The 22278-nt window shown below is 51.6% G+C and overlaps 2 protein-coding genes across 12 annotated transcripts in view; one reads left to right on the top strand and one right to left on the bottom strand.

Annotated features, from left to right (window-relative positions):
- Positions 1-1190: 1190 nt before the first annotated feature.
- Positions 1191-6121, top strand: MRPL16 (mitochondrial ribosomal protein L16). Of its 3 annotated transcripts, none has more exons than XM_030560982.1 (4): positions 1191-1381; positions 2201-2266; positions 4959-5107; positions 5381-6121. In XM_030560982.1, exons 1-4 carry the CDS (start codon positions 1330-1332, stop codon positions 5864-5866), a joined length of 753 nt encoding a protein of 250 aa, XP_030416842.1. In that variant the 5' UTR covers positions 1191-1329; the 3' UTR covers positions 5867-6121. The 3 variants fall into 3 exon arrangements, with proteins under 3 accessions (XP_030416842.1, XP_030416841.1, XP_030416843.1); XM_030560981.1 differs by lacking the exon at positions 1191-1381 and adding an exon at positions 1388-2095; XM_030560983.1 differs by lacking the exons at positions 1191-1381; positions 2201-2266 and adding an exon at positions 2273-2399.
- Positions 6122-6349: 228 nt separating this feature from the next.
- The window catches only part of STX3 (syntaxin 3), a 34833-nt gene continuing 18904 nt past the window's right edge, over positions 6350-22278 (bottom strand). For 3 of the 9 annotated variants that reach the window (XM_030560971.1, XM_030560974.1, XM_030560973.1), the window contains exons 2-11: positions 21432-21512; positions 20918-21017; positions 20645-20719; positions 20012-20079; positions 19058-19166; positions 18032-18105; positions 17555-17689; positions 15826-15936; positions 13904-13945; positions 9927-12377 (exon numbers count right to left, since the gene is read on the bottom strand). In XM_030560971.1, the coding sequence (XP_030416831.1) occupies positions 12180-12377; positions 13904-13945; positions 15826-15936; positions 17555-17689; positions 18032-18105; positions 19058-19166; positions 20012-20079; positions 20645-20719; positions 20918-21017; positions 21432-21512 (993 nt within the window). In that variant the 3' untranslated portion in view covers positions 9927-12179. Of the gene's footprint in view, positions 7690-8182; positions 8292-9926; positions 12378-13903; positions 14019-14770; positions 15704-15825; positions 15937-17554; positions 17690-18031; positions 18106-19057; positions 19167-20011; positions 20080-20644; positions 20720-20917; positions 21018-21431; positions 21513-22278 lie in introns of those variants that run through there. The other 6 variants (XM_030560978.1, XM_030560977.1, XM_030560976.1 and 3 more) reach the window with 6 other exon arrangements.

A 22278-nucleotide genomic window follows, 5' to 3' on the forward strand; every position in this document is an offset into this window, starting at 1 on the left:
GACCCCATATTAGAGCAGGAAGGAGTTGCAGGGCTCCCCTCTCACCTTGCCATAATGAAAGGGAAGGGGGCTGAGTACCCAGATGCTAAAAGATTTCCTGCCCCATCCCCCAATCAGGCCAATCTGGATGACTCACCCTGGGTACTAGTCCCCACTGCGGGTTATAGGCTAGGGGGATAATATGGGAGAGCCTCAGTGTCCAGCAGGGCTGGGAGTATAATGTGGGTGAAGGACTCCCACAGCATGAGGGGAAAGGTGCATAGAACCCAGGAGTCCTGGCTCCCAACCCCCCTGCTCTAACCACTAGAGTGACCATATTTTCCCAAAGGGAAAATGGGACACCCCATGGGGCCAGCCTTGTGTGAGGCCAACCTAAGCCCTCCCTGTCTCCTGCCCCATGGGGTCACCCAAGCCCCTCCCCCCCAGCACATGAGGCCAGACTGAGGCCGCCCTCCTGTACACAGGACCAGCCCAAGCTGCTCTCCGGAGTGGGACTGGCATGGCCACTGCCCCCCTCCCCACACATTCCTCTGCCGCCCACACACCATTGCACCTCACATTTTTGGCAAAACTGCATTTGTCCGGTTTGCTCTTGTCGACTGATGACCATTTGGGAAGAGCAAACACGACAAATGCACCATTTTGCCAAAAAGTTGTGACGGCTGAGACAGGACTTAAAAAAGGGACTGTCCCAGACAAAATGGGACACATGGTCACCATAACTAGACCCCGTCCCTTCCCTGAACTGGGATGGAACCCAGGAGTCCTGCCAGGGCCAATGGGGGGGGAGGGAACCAGTACAAATTACCAGGGCCCAGCGGTCCAGAAGGGGGCCCAGGGCCCAGCTTCCCCGGCCTTGTTTAGCCAGTTCGCCCTCGCTGGGGGGGGCCTAAAAAAATTTTCACCAGGGCCTGAACCCAAGCTCAGCGGCCCCACCGAGGCCTACAGCACCCCACCCCCCTTTGTAGCTACAAAGACTCATGGGGGACCACACCCTAGCCCGTGCTTTCTAGGACGAGGTTGATGGGGAGAAGGGGAGACATGGGACCTGCTTCGCTTCCGCCGGTCTTGCAGGCTGGAAACCACTAGTTCCGGAACCAAATCTCCTGACTCTTGTTTCCGCCAGTGCCACACGCCTTCATGATTGCCGGAAGTGGTTCCTCCCGGACGGATTAAAGAACACTCCAAAGATGGCAGCGCCCTGTCGCCATTTCCCCCTCCCCTTCCGCTTTCTCCCTTAGGAGCTTCTCAGTACAGGTCCTGAGGCAGCCTCGTTTCGGGGGCATCCCGGCGCGAGGACACCCCCACTGTCCGGAGCGGCGCGCGACCATGTGGAGACGACTCGCGCGTCCTTTCCGCGCGCTGCCAAAGGTCCCCGGAGGTCAGACGGTCGCCAACCGACCTTATGCGGGGGCGGATTTAAAGAGCGAGCGCCCTTTCCTGCCCCTATGAGCCGGGGTGTTGCCCGCCCAATGAGGGGCTAGCCTCGGCCTAGTGTCCCTCGACACCCACCTTCCAGCCTTGGCCTGAGTCACGCCAACACCTGTTCCCCTGGAAGGCACCATTCATGGGGAGGCCTGGGACTCCTGGGTTCTATCCCAGCGCGGGGGCCTAGTGGTTACAGCTGGAGGGGGATGAGTTGGGAGCGTGGACTCCTAGGTTCTATCCCAGTGTGGGGAGGCCTAGTGATTAGAGTGGGAGGGGGATGGGCCGGGAGCCCACACCCCTGGGTTCTATCCCAGTGGGGTGAATGGGGTCTAGCGGTTAGAGCAGGAGGGGTCTGGGCCGGGAGCCCACACCCCTGGGTTCTATCACAGCGGGGTGAATGGGATCTAGGGATTAGAGCGGGAGGGGGGTGGGCTGGGAGCCTGGACTGCTGGGTTCCATTCCAGTTCTGGGAGAGGAGACCAGCAGGTTAGAGTGGAGATTCTATCCCAGTCTGCCTTGCCTCCCTTTCTCCATCTGTAAATTGGGGGTCGTGCCACCTGACCTCTGAGAAGCGCTTTGAGTTCTTCTGTGAACAGCGCACTGTTAATGCAGCATATTAGAGTTTCATTCTGTGCTGGGGATCTAAGTCATGTTTCAGTGATAGCAGGTTATAGTCGGTGATGGTCTTGGCTCTGTGTCTCCTGCTAGTGTTTTATTAAGGGCCAAGGACCTGTGCAAGGTCTCTCTACATCTCCTCTCTTTTATTTTCCAGATCCTTTTTCTGCCAGAGTCCTCAATGCTGGCCTGAAGAGCTATGTGCTTCCCCAGGATTATACCAGTGAGTGCTGGGCATGGAGAAGTGCCAACACAGAAGGGCAGCGGGTGTCTTGTAATGTTGGACACATTTGTCACCTTCCTTGGAAAAGTGTTGGGGGAAGATGTTGAGTCCCTGTGGGGGGCTGGAGTGGTAGGTGAGGGGAGAGCATTACAGAAAGCATATTACTAATTTTTGCTGAGTGGTGGGTATTGACTAAGCGCATTGTCACCATCTCTTGGGGGAGCATGGGTTAGTTCGGAGGCATGTTATTAATCTCGCTTTTGAGGGTGGAGGAAGCATTTTGTAATCTTTGCTATCAGGGAGGACTGTATCAATTCTTTTTTTTTTTTTTTTAAATATACCTAGTTGCATATCTCCTTTGTCAGGAGAACACACCATTTGCTCTAGGTCAGGGGTCAGCAACCTTTCAGCAGTGGTTTGCTGAGTCTTCATGTATACACTCTAATTTAAGGCTTCGAGTGCCGGTAACACATTTGAATGTTTTTTAGAAGGTCTCTATACATCTATAATATATAACCAAACTACTGTTTGGTAAAGTATGTAAAGTAAACAAGGTTTTCAAAATGTTTCAGAAGCTTTATTTAAAATTAAAATTCAGATCTTATTAGTTTAGTGTGATCCTTGCCCTTGCTTTTCCTTGCTGAGTTTTCCAATGTCTGGTGGCACCTATTTAGATACTTTAAGCAGCACACAGGCTTATAACTCAGAAGTTGATAACCAGCTGTCAGAAGGTCAGTGGCTGGAACCCCTGATCCGCAGCTGAGGTGAGTGGAGCTGACGGCTGGTAGGGCTGAGCAGGGCCAGAAGCCTGGACCCTGTCTGGCAGGGGGCCTGCGCTGGAACTCCACTGGAAGCAAGGTGAGTGGGGCTGAGGGGACCCCTGCTGGCAAAGGGCCAGCAGCCAGAACCCCAGAGTAGTGGAGGGCTGACCACCAGAGCTCTGGGGTTTCCACCACTGGTGCCTGCCAGCTGGGATCTCAGCCCGCTGCCAGCCTGGGGTTCCTTCCCCCACGCCAGCAGTGGGTGCTGGGTGGGACCCCAGCTGGCAAGGGGCCAGCAGCAGGAACCCCAGAGCTGCAGTGCGCTGAGCAGCTCAGCCCACCACTGCTCTGGGGTTTCCACCACCGGCTCCTGCCAGCTGGGGTCCCTTCCCTCAAGCCAGCAGCTGGGCTGAGTGGGACTGGCAGCAGGACCCTGGCAGGCAGGAGCCAGCTGTGGAATCCCCAGAGCTGCTCAGCCCGCTGCTGCTCTGCGGTTTCCACCACCAGCCCTTTGCCAGCTGCGTTCTCAGCCCGCTGCCAGCCTGGAGTTCCTTCCCCTGGCCAGCAGCGGGAAACCCAGAGCGGCAGCAGGATGAGCAGCTCAGCTCAGCCCAGCCCACCCCACGTGCCATGAAAAATCGGCTCAGGTGCCACCTTTTGCACATGTGCCACCTTTGGCACATGTGCCGTAGGTTGCTGACCCCTGCTCTAGGTTGTCCTATTTCTTTTGTAAACACCTAGGGAGAGGGGTCATGCACCATTTTCTAAAGGCTAATGCACTTGGGTTTTGGACCAGTGTGAATAGTAGACAGAATCTAGGTGCTTTGAGCTAACAAGTCCTCTGCCTCTCCCCACCCTGTTGTCTAAATGCCTCCCACATATTTGTATTTCTCTCTTGACTCCAGGAAAGACTGAGTAGTAGTAATTTTTGCCAGTTGCTCTTCATCCAAGTGCTGATTTTGGCTTGATATTGAAATAGGAGGGAAGCTCTGCTGGTTATGTTTGATGTAAAGAAGCAGTAAAGCTGGTACTTAGGCCTGTCTACACCTAAAAATTAGGTTGACCTAGCTAGATCACTTACGGTTATGAGAAATTTCCGCACAGTTAGGTCAACCTAACCCCACTGTAGATGCAGAAGAGGAGAGAAGACGCAACAACTACAACCCATGAACCTTCCAATACATCATCACTTCAACCTAGCTATCGTCTCTTGGAGGAGTGGACTATCTACATCAACAGAAAAACCCTTCTGTCGATGTAGGAAATGTCTACATTACTGTGCTATGGAAGCACAACTGCAGCACTATAGCTGTGCTGCCGCTATAGTGTAGCCATATGCTTAGGTCTGTATTGGCTCACCAGACTCTCCCTCCGCCATCAGGTAGACATTAGATAAAATAGAGGCGAGGAATGGAGCTTTGTGGGACTGCTTAGATGAGGGCTTTGAGGTAGAGGAACAGTAATCCATTACCACCCTCAGGGTTTGGTATGAGAGGACAGGCCTTTGCCATTTCAGGATGTCTCATTCATCCCTTCAGCTTCAAGGAGGTGGAATGCAAATAGTTAGGGATAAATAGCAGGAGGCCCCTATCATTCTCAATCATCTGCCCTAAAAGGAAGCATTAGTGACTGAGAGAATTTGGCAGTATTATTACTAGTGTCAAAAAGTAGTTTCTTAAGCAGGGGACTAACCCAGGCTGCCTTCTTGCCTTTCCTTAGAGAAATCAGTGTTCTCAGCCTACAGTAGAGCCAATGTCTCACCTTGCTTAATTTAACATACCTAGTTGTGAGATACATAGGCTTAGGTCCTTGGCCACACTTTCAGCAGCTCAGTGAGGAAAACTGACTGTTTCCCTACTGACTGTTCCATATTTGCACCCTGTGGGGGTGCTTGTGAGGCATACTGACATCTCTTTTGTTCATCCTTCCAGACATCTCCATCCCTGACAGACCCAAATTGAAGTTCATGGACAAAGTTCCAAGTGTACCTAAAGTGAGGCGGGAATTCAAAAACCTACGTGACATCCGTGGCCCATCCACTGAGGCCACTGAGTTCACCCAAGGACAGTATGGCATTTTGGTGAGTGGGAGAGGAGGGGAGATACAAATTGGGGTCACCTTTGGGCTGATTCAGCCAGAGCAAGGAAAACAAAACCCTAGGAGCTGATCTTTTCACCCAAAGCAGCTGAGATCATTAGGGCTTACTCCATCCAGGATGAAGACATAAGCTAAATGAGGCCAAGAGAGAGTATGGAAGTGGTATGAGAGAGAACTGTAAATGGGTGGCAGAAGAAGCCCCTTCACCTGTATTTGAGTCATAACTCCTGTGCTTGCGCTCTCTCTCTCCTTGCAGGCATTGGGTGGTGGTTACCTTCATTGGGGTCACTTTGAAATGATGCGCCTAACCATCAATCGTCACCTGGATCCCAAGATAATGTTTGCTGTATGGCGCATTCCAGCCCCTTACAAGCCCATCACCCGCAAGAGCCTAGGCCAGCGCATGGGTGGGGGCAAAGGTGCCATCAACCACTATGTGACAGCAGTGAAATGTGGCCGCCTCATTTTGGAAGTGGGTGGGCACTGTGAGTTCGGGGAGGTGGAGCACTTCCTCACACAGGTGGCCAAGAAGCTGCCGTTCCCAGCCAAGGCAGTCAGCTGCCAGTCCCTGGAGGAGATGCGCCAGGCAGAAGAGGAGAGAAGACACAAAAATCAGAACCCATGGACATTTGAGCGTATCATCACCTCCAACATGCTGGGGATCCGCAAGGTGCTGAGTCCCTACGATCTGACGCAGAAGGGGCGCTACTGGGGCAAGTTCTTTCTGAAAGACAGAGTGTGATGACAGGAGGGAAAAATCTCAGGGCTGAGTGCCTGGAAGGAACCTTGATCCTTCTTCCTCAGCAGGTGTGAAGTCCCTCCTGAGTGCATCCCATCTTGTTGTGGTAGGCTCTCAGAGGGTGGGCATTGCTGTGGAGATCTGCCCCTCAGCTCCAGAGGTGGCTGAGTTGTATGCAGTAAACAGGGAGGTGTGAGGGACGGGTTAGGGTAACCAATGATCATTTTGGATTAATAAAGTTTTCCTACTGTGGCATGGTCTTCTGCCTCTGTGTCCTGTGTACCTTGAAGGCTAGAGAGGATGGTTAAGGGGACATCCAAGGAGTCTCAGATCCTCTGTGGAGTATTAAGTTAGAGCCTGTATTGCTGCACATCTGACCAAGTCAGGAAGATGGACCTCTTATGCTGCATCACTGAAGTTCTAAAGAACACTTCCTCCCAGATGACCCACGCACCCCGCTACATACTGACTACACTATAGCAGTGGTCATGGAATTGAACTCTTTATTCAGAAAGAGGCTTCTGTATAGATGCTTGTGCCTTTAGAAACAGTCACTATACCGATAACAGCTGATATAAATTCAGGGTGGGGGCTATCTTAAGCACTGAGTGAGGCAGAGAGTCCTCTGTTCCACTTACACCTGACCCTTAAGGGGAACATGTCATTTGCCCTCTGTGTAACTGGGGAGGGATCATTAGATTTCATGAAGATCTCCCTCTCTCTGAAGAATCTCTCACTGATGATTATTCATACATGAGCCAATGTAGGGGAAAGCAACCTTAGAGCTTTCCTCATGTGGATAGACAAGGAAGGACCCAAAGGAACAGAAGCATCAGGAGATGTACAGAGTGACAGCATCCAAGTCGCTCCTGCCTACTGCAGAAATGATTTATCTGAGGAGAGGGGGAAAACAAATACTCAAGTTGACACAGTTTGAGGTTTCAAAATAAGTGACATTTTCAGAAGAAAGATTTTTCTGTAGGATAAATGAGACTATCCCACAGATCAACAAGGGAAATACAGTCTATTTTGTGCCCAAGAGACCCTAGTGGAGTGAGTGAAGGGTCTTACTGCCTTCCAAGTATCAGTGATTCAGGTCAAGCATGTTCTGATTCCCACCCTCAGCAGCAAGAGTGGACTGGGAAAGAGCTAGAGACAAGGAGGTCACAAGAATCAGAGAGTGAAAACAGTTCTGTTGCTCATCTGAGGAAAGATGTTCCAACAGTTCAGTGCCTGATTACACTTTTGATGTACTGATAGTTACAATGTCAGATGTGGTCTTTAATCCCTGGCCACCAAGGAGGATAACTGAGCCCCCAAGAGCAACATAGGCAGGACTGTGCCATTCCCTACCCTTCAGTAATTTTGTGCTGAGCATACACATTCCATTGAATGGATGTCCTCTGCCGGCTGGTCAGTCTCCACCCACGAGTGGGCAGAAGGAGCCACTAGGACTGAGAACAGAGTTGAACTAGAAGGTTGATATTTAGAAGCACTTCAAACAGCCAATAAACATGGAGTCTGAAAATGGTTACATTGGAAGATGAACTTCTCTTAGTGTCAGCTGGCATCATCCCTGTGGTGTCTTGTTTGGTTCTGTCTTTGCGGCCCATCCTCCCTGTTCCATTCTGGCTTCCTCTGCCCCTCCAGCCAGGAACGCTCTGAATGGTGAACATCTGAAAGGTAGGGTCCACTAGCCAGGCCTGTGACTTCTCAATAAAGAGGAGGTGGTAGAGCTGGTGAGAAATCCAGATGGGAAAGAACATTCAATGGGTGGCACCAGGGTGCAGAGTGGAAGAACGGTGAAAGGCCATCTGCAAATCCATCTGAAAAATCAGAGCAAGAGACACCAATGGAAAAAGGACAGAGGGATCTTGCAGTTCCATCTACTTCATGGTCCCCTTTTCTGCCAGTAATCTATCGTCCCTCGTTCTTTTTGGCATTGTCCCCTTGATCATCCCTCAGGCTTGGCAGTGATGCTCCTGAATTGCACTACCTGCTCGCTCCTCAACTTCCCTTTTTCTCCTCATGGGGTGAGAGCTCCCTTGCTGCTCTCTTATCTGACTCAGCACCCTACTGTGCCTCTGATCAGTTGTGGCATGTCAGATACCTCAAGCATTAGATACAGCACTGCTGAATACAGCAGCTAGACACCTAGCAGGCTGCCAATCTAGAGCACTTCCCCCACCCCCGCCCCATCCAGAATAAGGGCATAAAGCAATCACAGCACAGGGAACGCAACCCAGAAGTACAAATACTGACTGAACCAAACACCAGCTCCCACTCTGCTCACCCATCACACCACTACACCTGGCTCACCTGTGGTGGGTGGACGGCAGGAGATGGGCACTCAGGCGAAGATGCCCCCAATGGTGGAAGCCAGGATGATGGCCAGGATGATACAACAGATCATGATCATGATCTTCTTCTGCTTGGCAAGAGAGAAATGTAAACAACACAGTACATGCAGCAGACTTACGGTGAACAATAAATGGAAGTGAGGGGAGAGGAGAGGGAAGGGTCACCCATCCTCCATGTGTCAAAGAGCAGAGGAAGGGGGTCCATCACTGGGCTGGAGAAGACGAAAGGGATCCATGGATAGTAGGACGGAGATGTGGAGGGAGGGAGTAGGGCTTTTCTTTCACAGAAAACAGAAAACGTTATATCCTTGGGGCTGGTGGCTCTCGTGGGAAGTGATCGCTTAGTGAGCTCATTTCCCTTCCCCTCAACTCTCGTGCCATGCAGAAAAAGCAAGCTCCAGCCATGTACTCTGATGCCATCATTACAGGGGCCACATGAATAGCTGAATAAATAGGACCTAGCCTGCCCCACACATACAGCCATGCAGAATGTCACACCCCCAAGGAAAAGACACAACACCCGTTATCTCATCTTACCAGAGACACTGGATACTGCAGAGCAGTGGAGGAGAAACCCCAGCCAAGTTTTCTGGTCCATGTGGGTGAAGTGGAGTGGAGAGGAGAGGCCCTTCTGGAAACTTGGAACAACAGGCCAGCCTGGGTGGGTGGGGTTCTCTCACCCTTTCACCTCCCCAAGGTTCATCAGCGGAGCCAAGTGGCATAGAGATTATAAACAAAGCTCCTTCCTTTGCAGCCAAACCTGGTCAGTGCTGCTATTCTGAAAGAGGAGCTGTCTCTTTAAATGTCAGTGAGTCAAGTGAAAGCAGTTCTCAGCGCAGTGCTGGAGGCTCAAAGTCCCAGTCTCTCCCCAAGGCAGTGCTGCTGTCCTGAGGCTATTTAATTCCAAACATTTCAATCATTAACCCCTCGTTGGGCAGGTCACTGTATCTACTGACTTTCAGTTTAATTAATAGAATATCAGGGTTGGAATGGGACCTCAGGAGGTCATCTAGTCCAACCCCCTGGTCAAGGCAGGACCAATCCCCAGACAGATTTTTACCACAGTTCCCTTTCCCCATCTGTTGCTTTACTCAGTCTTGACTCTTGCCGTGGGTTGGATAATTGGGGCAGGGCTAAGGCCGAGCAGAGCAACAGATTCCAGTCAGGAGCATTCTGAACTGGTGTATCCCAATGTTTGTATGGAGCAGTCTCTACCAGGCCAGGATTTGTCCCCTGTGCAGTGCATTGGGCAGCACAGGCTGTACTACTCAGGCTGGGAGCTGGTGAGCCAAAGAGAACCACAGCATCAGTCAGTGTCTGGCAGCCCTGCTAATAAAGTCTCTTTTACACTAAGAGGAGGATGACCTAGTGGCTAGAGCACTGGACTGGGACTCAGGAGCCCTAGGCTCTATTCCAGGTTCAGCCACTGGGCAAGTCTTCCCCTATCTGTGCCTCAGTTTCCTCATCTGTAAAATGGGCCTAACCTCGTTTTGAGACCTACTAAGGATCTGAGCTAGTTATGAATTATTACTGCCATTCCATTCCAGCCAAGTCCTTTCTGTCTCTCTCTACCATGAAGGATACAGGCCAAGGAGACAGCACCCCTGCCTCCCAGCCACGAACAGCTAGGGTAGCTTTAGCTGGATGTTGCATTTAGGCAGTGACAGCTCATGCAGGGAACACCATAATACAGGCGAGAACTGTTCATGATTAAATGTAAATTTATTTACTTTTTTAAATTAAAAATAAATCAAAGTTAAAAATAAAGACACACAAGCTAATACCCTCACTTGGTGAAACAATGACATTTCCCCTGTCTACAGAGCTCTGGGGAGTTTCAGGGGCATCTCAGGGCTGCATTGGCAACCTTGCCCGGGCAGCATGCTCCATACCCACTACCTAGAAAATCACAGACATCAAGACCTAGATAAGAAGACAAATATGAACTTCCTCCCAGCTCCGTCTGTTCACCAAGGGGTAATGGCCAAGTGCAGTCTTACATCAGGAGACTGGGTCATGGGGCATCAAGCTGGTGAGTGCTGAGTAGGTCTAAGAGATGTGCAGCCCCTAGAACACCAGGAAGGAAGGTGGGGCTGGAAGTGTGCACCTGGACCAGCCAGATGCTGCTAGAGCAGGGAGTTTAGCTTCCTTCACGGACAAGAATCCCTCATTCTGACTAACAAGTGCTGTCACCCCGTATCCTTCAACAAGGGGAGAGGACATTTGTCAAGTGGATTTAGTATAGCCCTTGGGCCTTGTTTATCCTCAGAGCAGGCACAACATGGGTAGGCTTCCCCCACCCCTCTGCCCCGGGAAGATCACCACTGATTCAGTCCTTAGCTTCTCTTCTGAGGCTTCCAAGCAGGGAGCCTGATTGGTGTGATGTGTATTTCTGTGATCCAGAGATCTGTTCACTGGGAACGCGGCCCAAGACCCTAATCCCCCTTTCCTACCAAGGCCATCAAATGGCTGTCATACAGCTACAGCTGTTGGTCATGCCTGACTTGGATGGATCACACCCAAACCCACATCACACCAGTAAAAACAGGCCACCCTGATTTCTGTGACAAATGCAGACATTCAGGAACTGGCTGGTAAGAATAAATACACACAAGGACTCCTGATCCAGTCACATTTAAAACGACATACATGAAAACAAGCCCTGAGTAAACAGCCCATCAAACACACACACTCTCTCTCTCTCTCTCAAATCATATCCCCAGCAGAAGTGGGCAACTATACCCACTGGTCCCATAACCAAAGGAGAAGCCCCCAGCAAGGATCAGACAAGGTTGGTGCTAAGATTCCTGGCCCAGGAGTCACTGATCACTATTTAACAAAATATGTCACCCAACCTAAAGTTTCCAAGAGCCCCAGCCCTGCAAACCAACCACAGGAAGTATCAGAGCCCGGGCTTTGGATTGGGTTCCAGAAGCCAACTGGATTATTTTTGTGCTTAGAACAAACAAGTAGGTGGAAACTCCAGTTGCAAAGGTTCACACTTCAAAGCAAACAGAGGATTTGATTCCTCCCAGGTCTTAGCAAACAGGGAATCACACAAGACAGGACTTTCAGGCAACTCCTTCCATACACAGGCACCCGCCCTTCAGGAAGGGATTAATAAGAGAAGCAGCCCATGCTCCACTGGGCTCTTACTCTGCACTGAGCTCAGAGTGCTCATGCGTCCCAGCGCTCTGCTGCAGAGCCAGGTGTCAGTCTCTGCCTTGTCACCCATCCCACCTAGTGCACTGAGGTCAGTGCCCACATGTCCTGCTGTGCTTTGCTTCCACATCCCATCCCTAATTCTGTGGTTGGCAAAGTTGAGGACCCTGCCAAGTCTGTCCCTGTTGGTTTGACCTACATCCCTTGTTAATCCTGGTGTCAACAAAGCTTGGGAGCGCTGCTGATTCCGGTGCCATGGGTTTAGTGCATTGCTACACAGGAGACTCAAGATCAGGTCCATCTGCTCACTCTCCTTGGGGTTGGCAGGTCCTGGGAGCACTGCAGAGTCCAGCCTCAGTTAGTGTCCGATATGCCACACGGCCGATCCAGGTGAGCTCCCAAGCCCTGATCTCTCACTCCCTGACCTGGCTGGAGCAATTCAGAGGGGTAGTTCTTACATTCCCTGGCCTCCCTCAATAAAGATTTTAAACAATTAAAAAATTCCCACTAAGAAAGATGAAAACAAGACAGGCTAGTGAGGTAGGAAACACAGTCCTGGACATTCCTTTAAGGCTCTGCTATCATTGGTGAGAATCCCGCCAGGAAACAAAAACTGACCGAAACAGGAAATGACATCAGGAGGAGGAACTGGGGTTGGTGGTTGTGGACTTGGAGAGGAGGGGAGAAGAGGAAGGCTTGATGGCGGCTTCTCTCAAGTGCATCAGTGTTGCAGGAGACAGTTACCTCCTGGACATGGCAAAGCAAGCTCAGATCCTCCAGGAGGGATGCGTCAGCTAGCTGATGAATGGGCTGCCAGCTCTCCCAGAAAGTGCTATTAGGAAAAGCTCCACCCAAAGGGAAATATTCACAGCAGAGCCCAGAGGGCAGGCTGTGATTAGCAGGTCCAGGAAAGGCAGAGGGAGCAGGAGGTCGGCGTGTGGGACACGAGGAGGATCACGAGGGAAAAAGCTCACCACCAAGATCAGGAGTGTCTGGAGAAATTGAAGGAACAAGGCAGAAATCAATTCACATCTGAGGGCAGGCCAGCAGGGTAATATTAAGCATAATCACGGATATCTAAACACTAACAGATCCTGGGCCCAGATAGCTAGAGATGGGGAAACGACCTCTGCAGATGGGCCAATGACCCCGCTGTGGGGCTCAGAAACAGCCAGCATACACACCCATATGTTGCATGATGTCATCTCCGAAACCACTACCTTGCTCCCCAGAGTCTCAGCTTTCATTTAAAATAAAAAGCGATTCTCTTGCAATTTCCTTTGCAGGCAGAACAGCTAAATCGTGACCCAAGTGTAAGTGAGCGGAGGGAGCCTGGAACAACTTTCAGAAATTAAATGGCCATTTTGTTAGCTGTGTGTGTCACGGCTCATCTGAGAATGGGGAGGGTCACAGATTGGCACAGTTCTCCAATTTTGGTGCCACAGGTGGGTGGTGTTTGGGAAATGTCACATTTGCCTCTCCCCGAATCAGCCCAAGCACCTTGGTCAAGCCCAGGAGGGGCCAAGCAACATCACACTCCTATTTTGATTATCTGTACAATCTGAGGGGGTCTGGTTTTGGTGACTCATAGGGGTGGAACTTGGAAGAGTCCTGCCTGCCTTTTTCCGTCCTTCCCCCCCAAGGCAAGGAATGGAGAGCAGACCAGAATTAACCCTTCGGATCGCTTTGTGAACGGCGGCCTACCCTTCACTCTCTGAGCCTGCAGAGATCCAGAGAGATGTGAGTGCGCCCTGTAAGAACAGCAAAGGCGCCTGCTTTGCAGCAGACTCTAGCAGCTGCCTTCACTTGAGCCGCATCCACAGAACTATCCTCCCCACTCTAGAACCTTGAGAAATCATGCTCTCCCTGACCCCAGCTTTCCAAGTCATGATCCTTACATCATCCCCTCTTCGGCAAACACCTTCTCGTCTGTCACATCCCCAGTGCTGAGGCAAGAGTTAAAAATGTAAGCGATTGAATGCAAAGCTCAGCTGCAAAGCACAGAACCCAAAGCTAGAGCCAAGAATCTACAGGCCAGAACCCAGAGTTAGAACCCAAAGTATAGCACATAGTCTAGAACCCAAAGCCAGAACCAAAAGCACAGAAGCCAGTCTGGAACCCAAAACCATAACCAAGAGCTCACAGCACAGAATCCACATAGCACAGAACACAAAGCACAGTGTCCAGAGTCTAGAACCCAAAGCCAGTAGCAAGAACCTAGAGCACAGAACCCAATGCATAGACAAGGTTGCGGATATAGCACCCAGGATAGATCCAACTGACATTAGTGAGAATACATTTTATTTCTGGCCCAAGGCAGGGTTGGTCTCCAGGTATGAGGAGCAAAACCCTACCCAATATCCAAGGCACCCACCAATACACACCCAACTCCTAGAGGTTTTGAACTGTCCTGGACAAGCAAGCAACAATAAGTTCAAGTCACTCCGCCACCTTTGCTTGACTGTCGCCCCACTGAGCCAGCGCCCCAGGAAACCCCCACATTCCCCACACTACTTACAGTTTGGAGCCAGCAACCCTGGGGGCTAGCTTTACTTGAGCCCTACGGAAAGTCCAATAATCAGAGCTACTATTGCGAGCAAGACAACCACTACCACAATGATAATTATCATTTTCTGGAGGAGGGGACAAAAAAACAAAAACAAAAGGATAAACCATAAACAGCAATGCAACAGCAAATGAGAAACAACAGATATGGCTCCCCTTACACATGTCGCTTTAAGAGACAGCTATTTCAGAGCTGCAGAGCACTGATTTCAGCCATCCCTTTACAGTAGCATAGCAATTTTTAAACACCTCAAAAATATTCCCCACCAGAATCTTTCAGACAAAAATCAGACCACCTGCATTTCTAGGCTTCTTAAATTTTTCTCCCTTTTTAATTTAATCCTGTCCCAGCCTTCTCCAGCAAGAGATGCTGCAGGGAATGGCACAAAGGCACTGGGAGCACACAGCTACTCCAGTCCTAGCCTCCCTCAATTGGGGGTACTATTGGGAATGGTGAGCAGAGAGGTACTACCAGCCTCTCCTAGCATGGAGTGCTGTAGATAGCCAGGCAGGAGTGCTGGCTGTGGGGGTGAGCTCCCTGCTACTCCAGTCCCAGGCTCTCCCAGCAGGGGGCACTGAAGGGGGAGCTCAAGTTACTCCAGCATTGACTCCTGCCAGCAGGGAGTGCTATAGGTAATAGTGTAGAGGTGTGGGCTGCAGGGAAGTTCCCAGCCTCCCCCCACCCCCAAAGGCACTTTAGGGAAGAGTGCAGGAGCTCTGGGTCATAACCACATTTATCAAGACGTACAGAAAAGAAGGAAGGGCCAGAGAGGAGCCCGGAGCTAGCAAAGTGAAGCAGGGAGACAGCCCAAGCAGTTACCTCGGAGAGGGATGCAGCATGGCACGTCATACATGGAGGGACTCAGTGTCCGGGCTGTGGGGGACAAGTGAGGGAGGAGGAGGCTGTGAAAGAAGAGCACAGGAAGCTGGAGCAAGGGATGGGGAAATATTACTGAGAAACCAAGGGGTCACCAGGGCCCCTGGATTTGCTCTGGACCTTTGCCAGTCAGACTCATTGGCCCAGGTGCTCAAAAAAGTATTCAGGTGGCTTACTCCCCTGGAAATCATAATATCTTTGAGAGCCATTGGTCCTTTCCCAACAGGGAGGGGGCTGGAACAGGGATGAGGTGGCGGGATGGAGACCAGCGAGATCAGAGAGGGGTGGGATGGAAGAGGATGACTGGAGGAGACTGAGAAGATTTTGGGAGGTGGATGGGAGGGTCTGAGGGGGTGGAATGGGAAAAGGACTTTGATTGGTGGGTGGGGGCTGGAATCAGTGGGGCTTTGGTTGATGGGATGGGTCATGGTTGGATGGGTGACAGAAGAGTGAGATGGGAACCTTTGATTGATATGCATGGGGACTGGACAGCGAGCTGTGATTGGTGGTGTTGAGGTGATGGGCTGGGGCTTTGGTTTGTGGGATGGGTCATTATTGGATGGTTCTGAGAAGGGTGAGATAGGGGCTTTGACTGGTGAGAGGAGGTTAGATGGGGGACTATGATTGGTGGTATGGAAGACTAGATGGGGTGGGGTTTTGGTTGGTGGGATTATTCAAGATTGGATAGCATCTGAGAAGGGTGAGACGGGACCATTGATTGGCAGGATGTGGAGACTGGATGGGGTTGTGATTTGTTGTTCTCACCCTTCTGGCCTCGCTCTGGTATTTCACAGCCTTTTTGGTGTCAGCCACGGCCCGTTCCACAAAGCCCACCGACTGGTCCATGTTGGTCTCTATGCGGTCGATCATGGCTCCCTTGCAGAGGAAGAGAAAGATGGCGGGAGCAGCAGAGAGCGGCGGAAGTGGCAGGGAGCAGAAGAGAGCAAAAGAGAGCCAGCGAGGCAGCCTGGGCACAAATTGGGGCTTGGGGGACTCACCTTGTGTGCCTTTTTCTTGTATACCAGAGCCTTTTTGGTCTCATCGCGCGCTCTCTCTATGTGGTCTACCGCATGCATCATGTTCAGCTCTATGTTATCTAGGACCCCACCCTGTCAGGGGAGCAGGAAGAGAGGAAACTCAAACATCTAAAACACCCAGTGACCAGGGGTGCCTCAGAGTCATGCACGGTATGTCTACACTGCACAGTTAGCCTGGGCTGTCACCCAGGTTTAGCCCAACCCCTCCTACCAGCCATGAACAAAACTCCCAGACTCAGGTTTGGAGGGGTGTTAAGCCTGGGCTAGCTGACTCAGCTGGGGGAGGTATGTTAGAGCCCAGCTCTGGTTTAATTTGGGCTGCAAACTACCCAACTGGGCAGCGAGACTGCCAGGAAAAAAAAAGTTACTCGTGTGCTGATAGTCCTCCAATGCCCTTCCCACAATGCCCCATGAAGGACAAACAAGATCTCCCGCAAATGACTGGGAAAGAATCCTAGAGCGTCCCAGCATGAAGGCCCACAGGTGTCTCCAAGCACACAAGAGATGAGTATGGACACAGTGGGGACACACTAACTGGGTAAGGCTTTGCAGTGGGGATGCTCGTGCAGGGGCTTAGACCCGGATGCCAGTCACCAGGGTTAACTGTGCAGTGAAGATACAATGCAGCCCATCTATGAGACCCCAGCAGCACCTCCCACCATGCACATGCTCCTCCCATCACGAGATCCCAGCCCTGCTCTTGAAGATCTCCCACTCTGTTCAGGTGAGCAAGGCAGTCATTCCCACTGTCCCCGCCCTTCTCCTGGGCACAGAGGGGTTGATAATGGGTTGTAGGGCTTCAGGGTCAATCCATCACCTCTCCCTGGGTCTGATGACAGGAAAGGGGCATACTCACCGTTCCCCGACTCACACGCCGCCTCCTCGGCATTGCATTGAGGGTAGAAAAGAGAAAGGGGACCTCAGAGAGATAGACACTGAGGCATCAGTGTCTGTGAGAGAGGTGGCTGCACTCCACAATGCAGGGGCATCAGGAGAGTGAAATGGGGGCTTTCCCCCAGGGACGCACAGAGCAGGGATTGGGCCCTGGCTGCAGGAGCTCTGTGGAGTCCGAGGAAAGCCAGGCACTGAGCACTGGGACAGGACAATAGACCTCTGGGTATCCATGACATCAGCCATGTCACCAAGATCGCAAACTCACTCCCACCCAGCTCCCGCATCCGAGGTACCACCATCAGAAAATCCCTGGCTGCTAGAAGGCACCGGTGTTCAGTTCCTTAGTTACCCATTCTAATTCCCAGTTTGGCTGCTCAGTCCCTCCATTTCCCCCATCCCTGCATTGCTTGATTACATGGTTTTCACCCTGCCTTTCTTGTACAATCCTTTGTTTTCCTGCTCCCAGGTTATATGGCGGTCATGCTGTCTCCTCCCATGGTTACTCAGTTACCAAGGTTTACCCCACTTTCCCCTCCTGTTATACAGATGTCACCTTCATGCTGGTTGCTCAGTTACCCTGTTCCCTGCCCCTGGTTGCTTGGTTAGCCTACCCTTATCCCTTTAGAGCCCCACCCTCTAGTTGCTTGGTTACCCGGTTCCCTGCCCCTGGTTGCTTGGTTATTCTGTTCCCTGACCCTGGTTGCTAGGTTACCCCTTCCTGTCCCAGTTGCTCAGTCACTCAGTCCTTATCCCTCCAGAGCACCCCACCCCCTCATTGGTTGTTCTGCCCAGTTACCTGGTTTTCCACCAGCATGGCAATGTCCACGAACATGTCGTGAAGCTCCTTGATGCTGCTCTCAAGTTGCACAATGTCCCTGTGCCGCCCCTCAATCTCACTCAGCGCCTGCTTCGAGATCTGTGAATCCATGATCTGGAACAGAGCCGGGCAGAGTCGGTTACTATCCCGCACAAGCCCAGATAATGCTAAGGAGCTGTGAGTTAACACCCTGCCATTCCCACTGCTCAGAGTCACCCTGCTCCCCACCACCCATATCCTGACACCCACACTCACTGCCCATACCCCCAAATTCCCACTGCTCACCCCTCATCCCAGTGTCTCCCCCTAGATTTCCCATTATATAAGTCTTTGAGATCTACTGATGAAGGCGCTGTGTAAGAGTTAGGTACTATTATACCATCATATGCTCCAAGGTCCCTCCTCTTTATGCACCTCCATTCCCCGATCTCCTCCCAGTCCCCACTGCATCCTCACCCCAGATGTGAATATTGAGGGGTTTCCACTCTCTAGCATCTCCTCCAGCTCCTCATCTGTCGTATTCTTCCCAGCTTTATCACAAGAGAAAGAGAGGAGAGATCAGACCAAATCCCTGGGCATGAATGGCAGAAACAGCAGGGCTTGGCGGGGGGGCGGGGGGTGCAAAAGATTCACTTTGGCTGCTCTCAGGAACAGGTGTGTGCGAACCCCTCTGGCCTCCAAACTGAGGCATGCCTTCCAAGCCCAGATTCTAAATCTCCCTCACATTCAGCAGAGACACAGCTGGGGGATAGGGAGGAATCCCACAAATGCCCAGACCACACTTCCCAGCAGGGGGCACTGAGACACCCTAGGTGGGAGGAGATCATGGGGAGGATTATGGTTAAGGCTCTCCCAAATTCACAATCCATTTTTGTAAATTTCACAGTCACAGCATTTTTTAAAATCTTGAATTTCTCGGTGTCAGATATTTAAATCTTAAATTTCAGTGTTATAACAAAACATATGTATTTAAAAACAGCAAAATATAAAGCCCAAGATGACACCCCCTCCACAAAAACTAACCAACTCCCCTGCACACGCGCGCACACGCACACGGGAACACGCACCCTTACTTCTGCACTGCTACAGTGCTGCCTTCAGAGCTGGTAGCCCAGCTGCCACTCTCTGGCAGTCCAGCTCTGAAGGCAGCACAGAAGTAAGGGTGGCAATACTGTGACCCCCTCCCCCAACAGTCTTGCAACCCCCTTTTGGGTCCGATCCCCAGTCTGAGAAACACTGTATAGTATAGGAAAAAGTACACAAAAGATCAGATTTCACGGTTCATGACATGCGTTTCACAGCCGTGAATTTGCTAGGGCCCTATTTACGGTTTCTGCAGTAACCCAAGCACACAAACTGGAGTGGGGTAGTTTCCATTCTTGTGGGCAATTAATCCAACCACCCCTTGGTCTGGGGAGGAGGGTCAAACCCTGGCCACATGCTGCCTGTGGGTCATGTCCCCTGAGTGGGAAGGGTACATACTAATCTCGAGCTGCCGCTGGATCCGCCCTTTGCTCCGTTCCCGGAAGTCAACTTGTGCCTCGTTGTACTTGGTCATCACATCGACAAACTTCCGGGAGAGAACAGAATGCTGGGGGGAGGGAAAGGAGGAGACGAGCAGTTCACTGTATGATCTATTTTGTGGTAATGTGGGTTCATGGGCACTATCTCTCCAGCTGCAATAGCCATCTGCCCCCATCTGCTTGGGGAGCTCTCTCCATACCCTCTCTCCTCATCATCCTCCCCTTTCCCCAAACACAGCCTGGATGGTTCTGACAGGAGCGCCCACTGCAGCGTTGGGGAAATGCTGTCACCTGTCTGTGCCTCAGTTTACCCATCTGTATGAAAGGGATAATAATGCTCTGGATAGTGCTTTTATAGCACTTAAGGTCTGAAGGAATTATCTAGTTCAACCTGTATAACACGCCAGAAAATTTCAGCTGATGAATCCTCCATGAAACCCAGAACTTCTGGGTGAGCTAGAGCAGACTGTCTGGAAGAACATCTGGTCTTGACTTTGAACAACAGACTCCTAGAAGTGTAGGGCTGAAGAATTCACCTCAGCCCTAGATAAAGTCATTCTAATGGTTAATTACCTCCTAATACAGAATTTGTCTCTTATTTCTGGTCTAAATTTGCACAAAATCAACTTCCAGACATTGGATCGAGTTCTGCCTTCGTCTGTTGGACCGAGGAGCCCACCACTCAGAGATCCTCAGATGAAGCCAAAGATCCATGTACTGCTCTTTTTGTTCTCTGTAATGTATCATCTCCCCACACAGGACTGAGGTACAGTCTGCCATCTCTGACGCTACCTTTGTTCCCTCCCCACCCGGGCTTTCTATGGGTGCAGTCCGCTCCCTCTGGGACCCATTCTGGCTGGGGGCAGGTTGAAACAGGGATTGCAGTGTGGGAATGAGGAAGTGCTCTGCTCACCTGGGATTTCCGTATCCGCAGATCTGCTGACGACTGGACCTCATCCTGCTCGATGCTCCGCTCCATGCCTGGGGACACGGACAAGTGGAGTGAAATAATGGGGAGGCTGGACCAGCTGCAGTCTCACGTCTCAGCTTCCCTACCCTACGAACTTTGAGTTCTCTTCTTCCCTTAAGAAAGGGGCTCAATCCCTTACTGCCCCCCACCCCTCCATAGCCAAGTCAGTGGGTTCGGCCTTCTGCACCTCCTTCCTATCCAGACACTAGGAGGCACCAGATGCAGCCAGGCCCACTCTGCATGGCATTCTGTCCCCGCTAGTGGTGTCTGAGCCACAGAAGTTGATTAGCCTGCTACAGGCTGGACTAACGGGGTGGATCTTTTAATGCAAGCAGTAGAGACCTGTGCATTAAGATCCAAAGGTCCCAGCATCCAGCCAGTGCCCCACTAGGGGGAGAAAAGCTCCTGGCAAGGAAGGGTCATTTCCAAGAAGCAGTCCCTGTGAGGTGCAGGGAGGAAAGGGCAGTCCTGAGGAGGAGGAAACATGAACAATGGATGAGCATTGACAGGGGACAGTCGGCCCTAGGAAGGGCTCCAAAATCAGCCAGCCCAGGGGGGTGGGGATCACTCTCTTACTCTTAAGCTTGTTTCGGACGCTGTTGGCTATTTTCTTGATCTCTGCCGTGAGCTGCTCCAGGTCATCTTTTGTCTCTGCAAAAGCACAAGCAACGAAACCCAGTCAGCAGTAGTTGTGGACCCTGGCCAGTAAGGTTACCGAGAGAGCACCTGCTGCCCACTCTCCCTCCCCCCCTCCAGCAGATCCACCCCCTGCCCCCCAGCTGGACTGACCCATCCCAGGCAGGTGACCTGTTCACTCTTGTTCAGGCCCAGGAGGAGGCTCAGACTTACTTTGCTCAGGGATGGGGGCGGACAGGATGATACTGTACAGCTTTTTTGCCCCCTCCACATTCTCTGCAATTTTCTCAATATTTTGTCGGGTTTCTTCAATCTAAACCGCAAGAGATCGCTATTAGCAGTATTACAGTAGCACTGAACTGTGATCAAGGCCGTAGGCTGCTAGGGGCTGTACAGACATTTAAAGACAGTCCCTGCCCAAAAACGTGTCTCAGTCTAAAGAGGCAAAACAGACAAAGGGTGGGAGGGGAAACTGAAGTACAGAGAGGGGACAGGATTTGCCCAAGGTCACCAAGCTAGCCAGTGGCCAATCTGGGAGAAGCATTCAGATCTGTGCCCCATCCACTGAACCACAGCTGTTCACTAAAGGAGAGGGGATCTCTAGCCCCAAGAGCTCCCCAGGAAAAGGAGATCCGCCAGCCCACCTTGCTCCCTTCCCCCAGAGAAGGGACACACGGACAACGTAAACGAGACAAAGGCCTGTCCCAGGGCCATGCCTCCTCCTCACCTCAGAGAAGAACTCGTCCATGAACCCCGTGTTCTCGATGGCAATCTCCACATCGTCAGCATCGTCATCCTGGTCCTGCTTCTGTAAGGGAGGGCAAGGCCAGTGAGAGGGTTAGGGGACCTTCCCAGAGCCGGCACGCCCACACCAGGCTTCCCAGCACAGAGGAGGAACCCCTCACAGCCTACCCCCGGGGTGCAAAAGGCCATCTCACCAGTGCCCCAATTTGCACTTCTTACTCCCTGGAGCCTCCATGCCAGTGCAGCACCGTTGGGAAGCCAGGCATGTGACTCCGGGACTCAACCTCACTCAGAACAATGAGGAGAGTGGGTCCTGCCCTGGAAAAGATTGAGATCCACCAAACTAATCTAAAGTGAAGGATCATCCTTCCTGGAGATGCTTCTCTCTCTTCCTCCTGCGGCGACCACTATAGGTACTCAAACATCAGGGGGCTTTTCAGTAACATCTGTAATGGGGCTGGGTTCCAGACTGATCCCCTGAGACAGCCATCTTTGGTTCCTCCCCACAACTGGCGCATCACGAGCTGTAGCCCTGCAGACTTTCCCCACACCATTCAACACCAGCGTGCCTCAGCCCAGATCTAGAGGGACCTGCTTAGGGGAAGTGGACAGCTCAGCCTCCACAGCCTATCACTTTGTGGGATCTCTGCTGAGACCGATGACAAGGGGGCCAGCTAGTTCCAGTGGAGGGCACGAGTTTGGTACTTTGCCCTCTAGGGACAAGATGGGGGAAAAAGACCAACTCATCTCATACAGGGCTACTAAAAATACCAGCCATCAGAAGGTGACTCAGTGCCAGGCACATGGGGGTAATCTAGAGTATTGCACTG

This window comes from Gopherus evgoodei, chromosome 4 (assembly GCF_007399415.2).
Source record: "Gopherus evgoodei ecotype Sinaloan lineage chromosome 4, rGopEvg1_v1.p, whole genome shotgun sequence".
NCBI lineage: Eukaryota > Metazoa > Chordata > Testudines > Testudinidae > Gopherus > Gopherus evgoodei.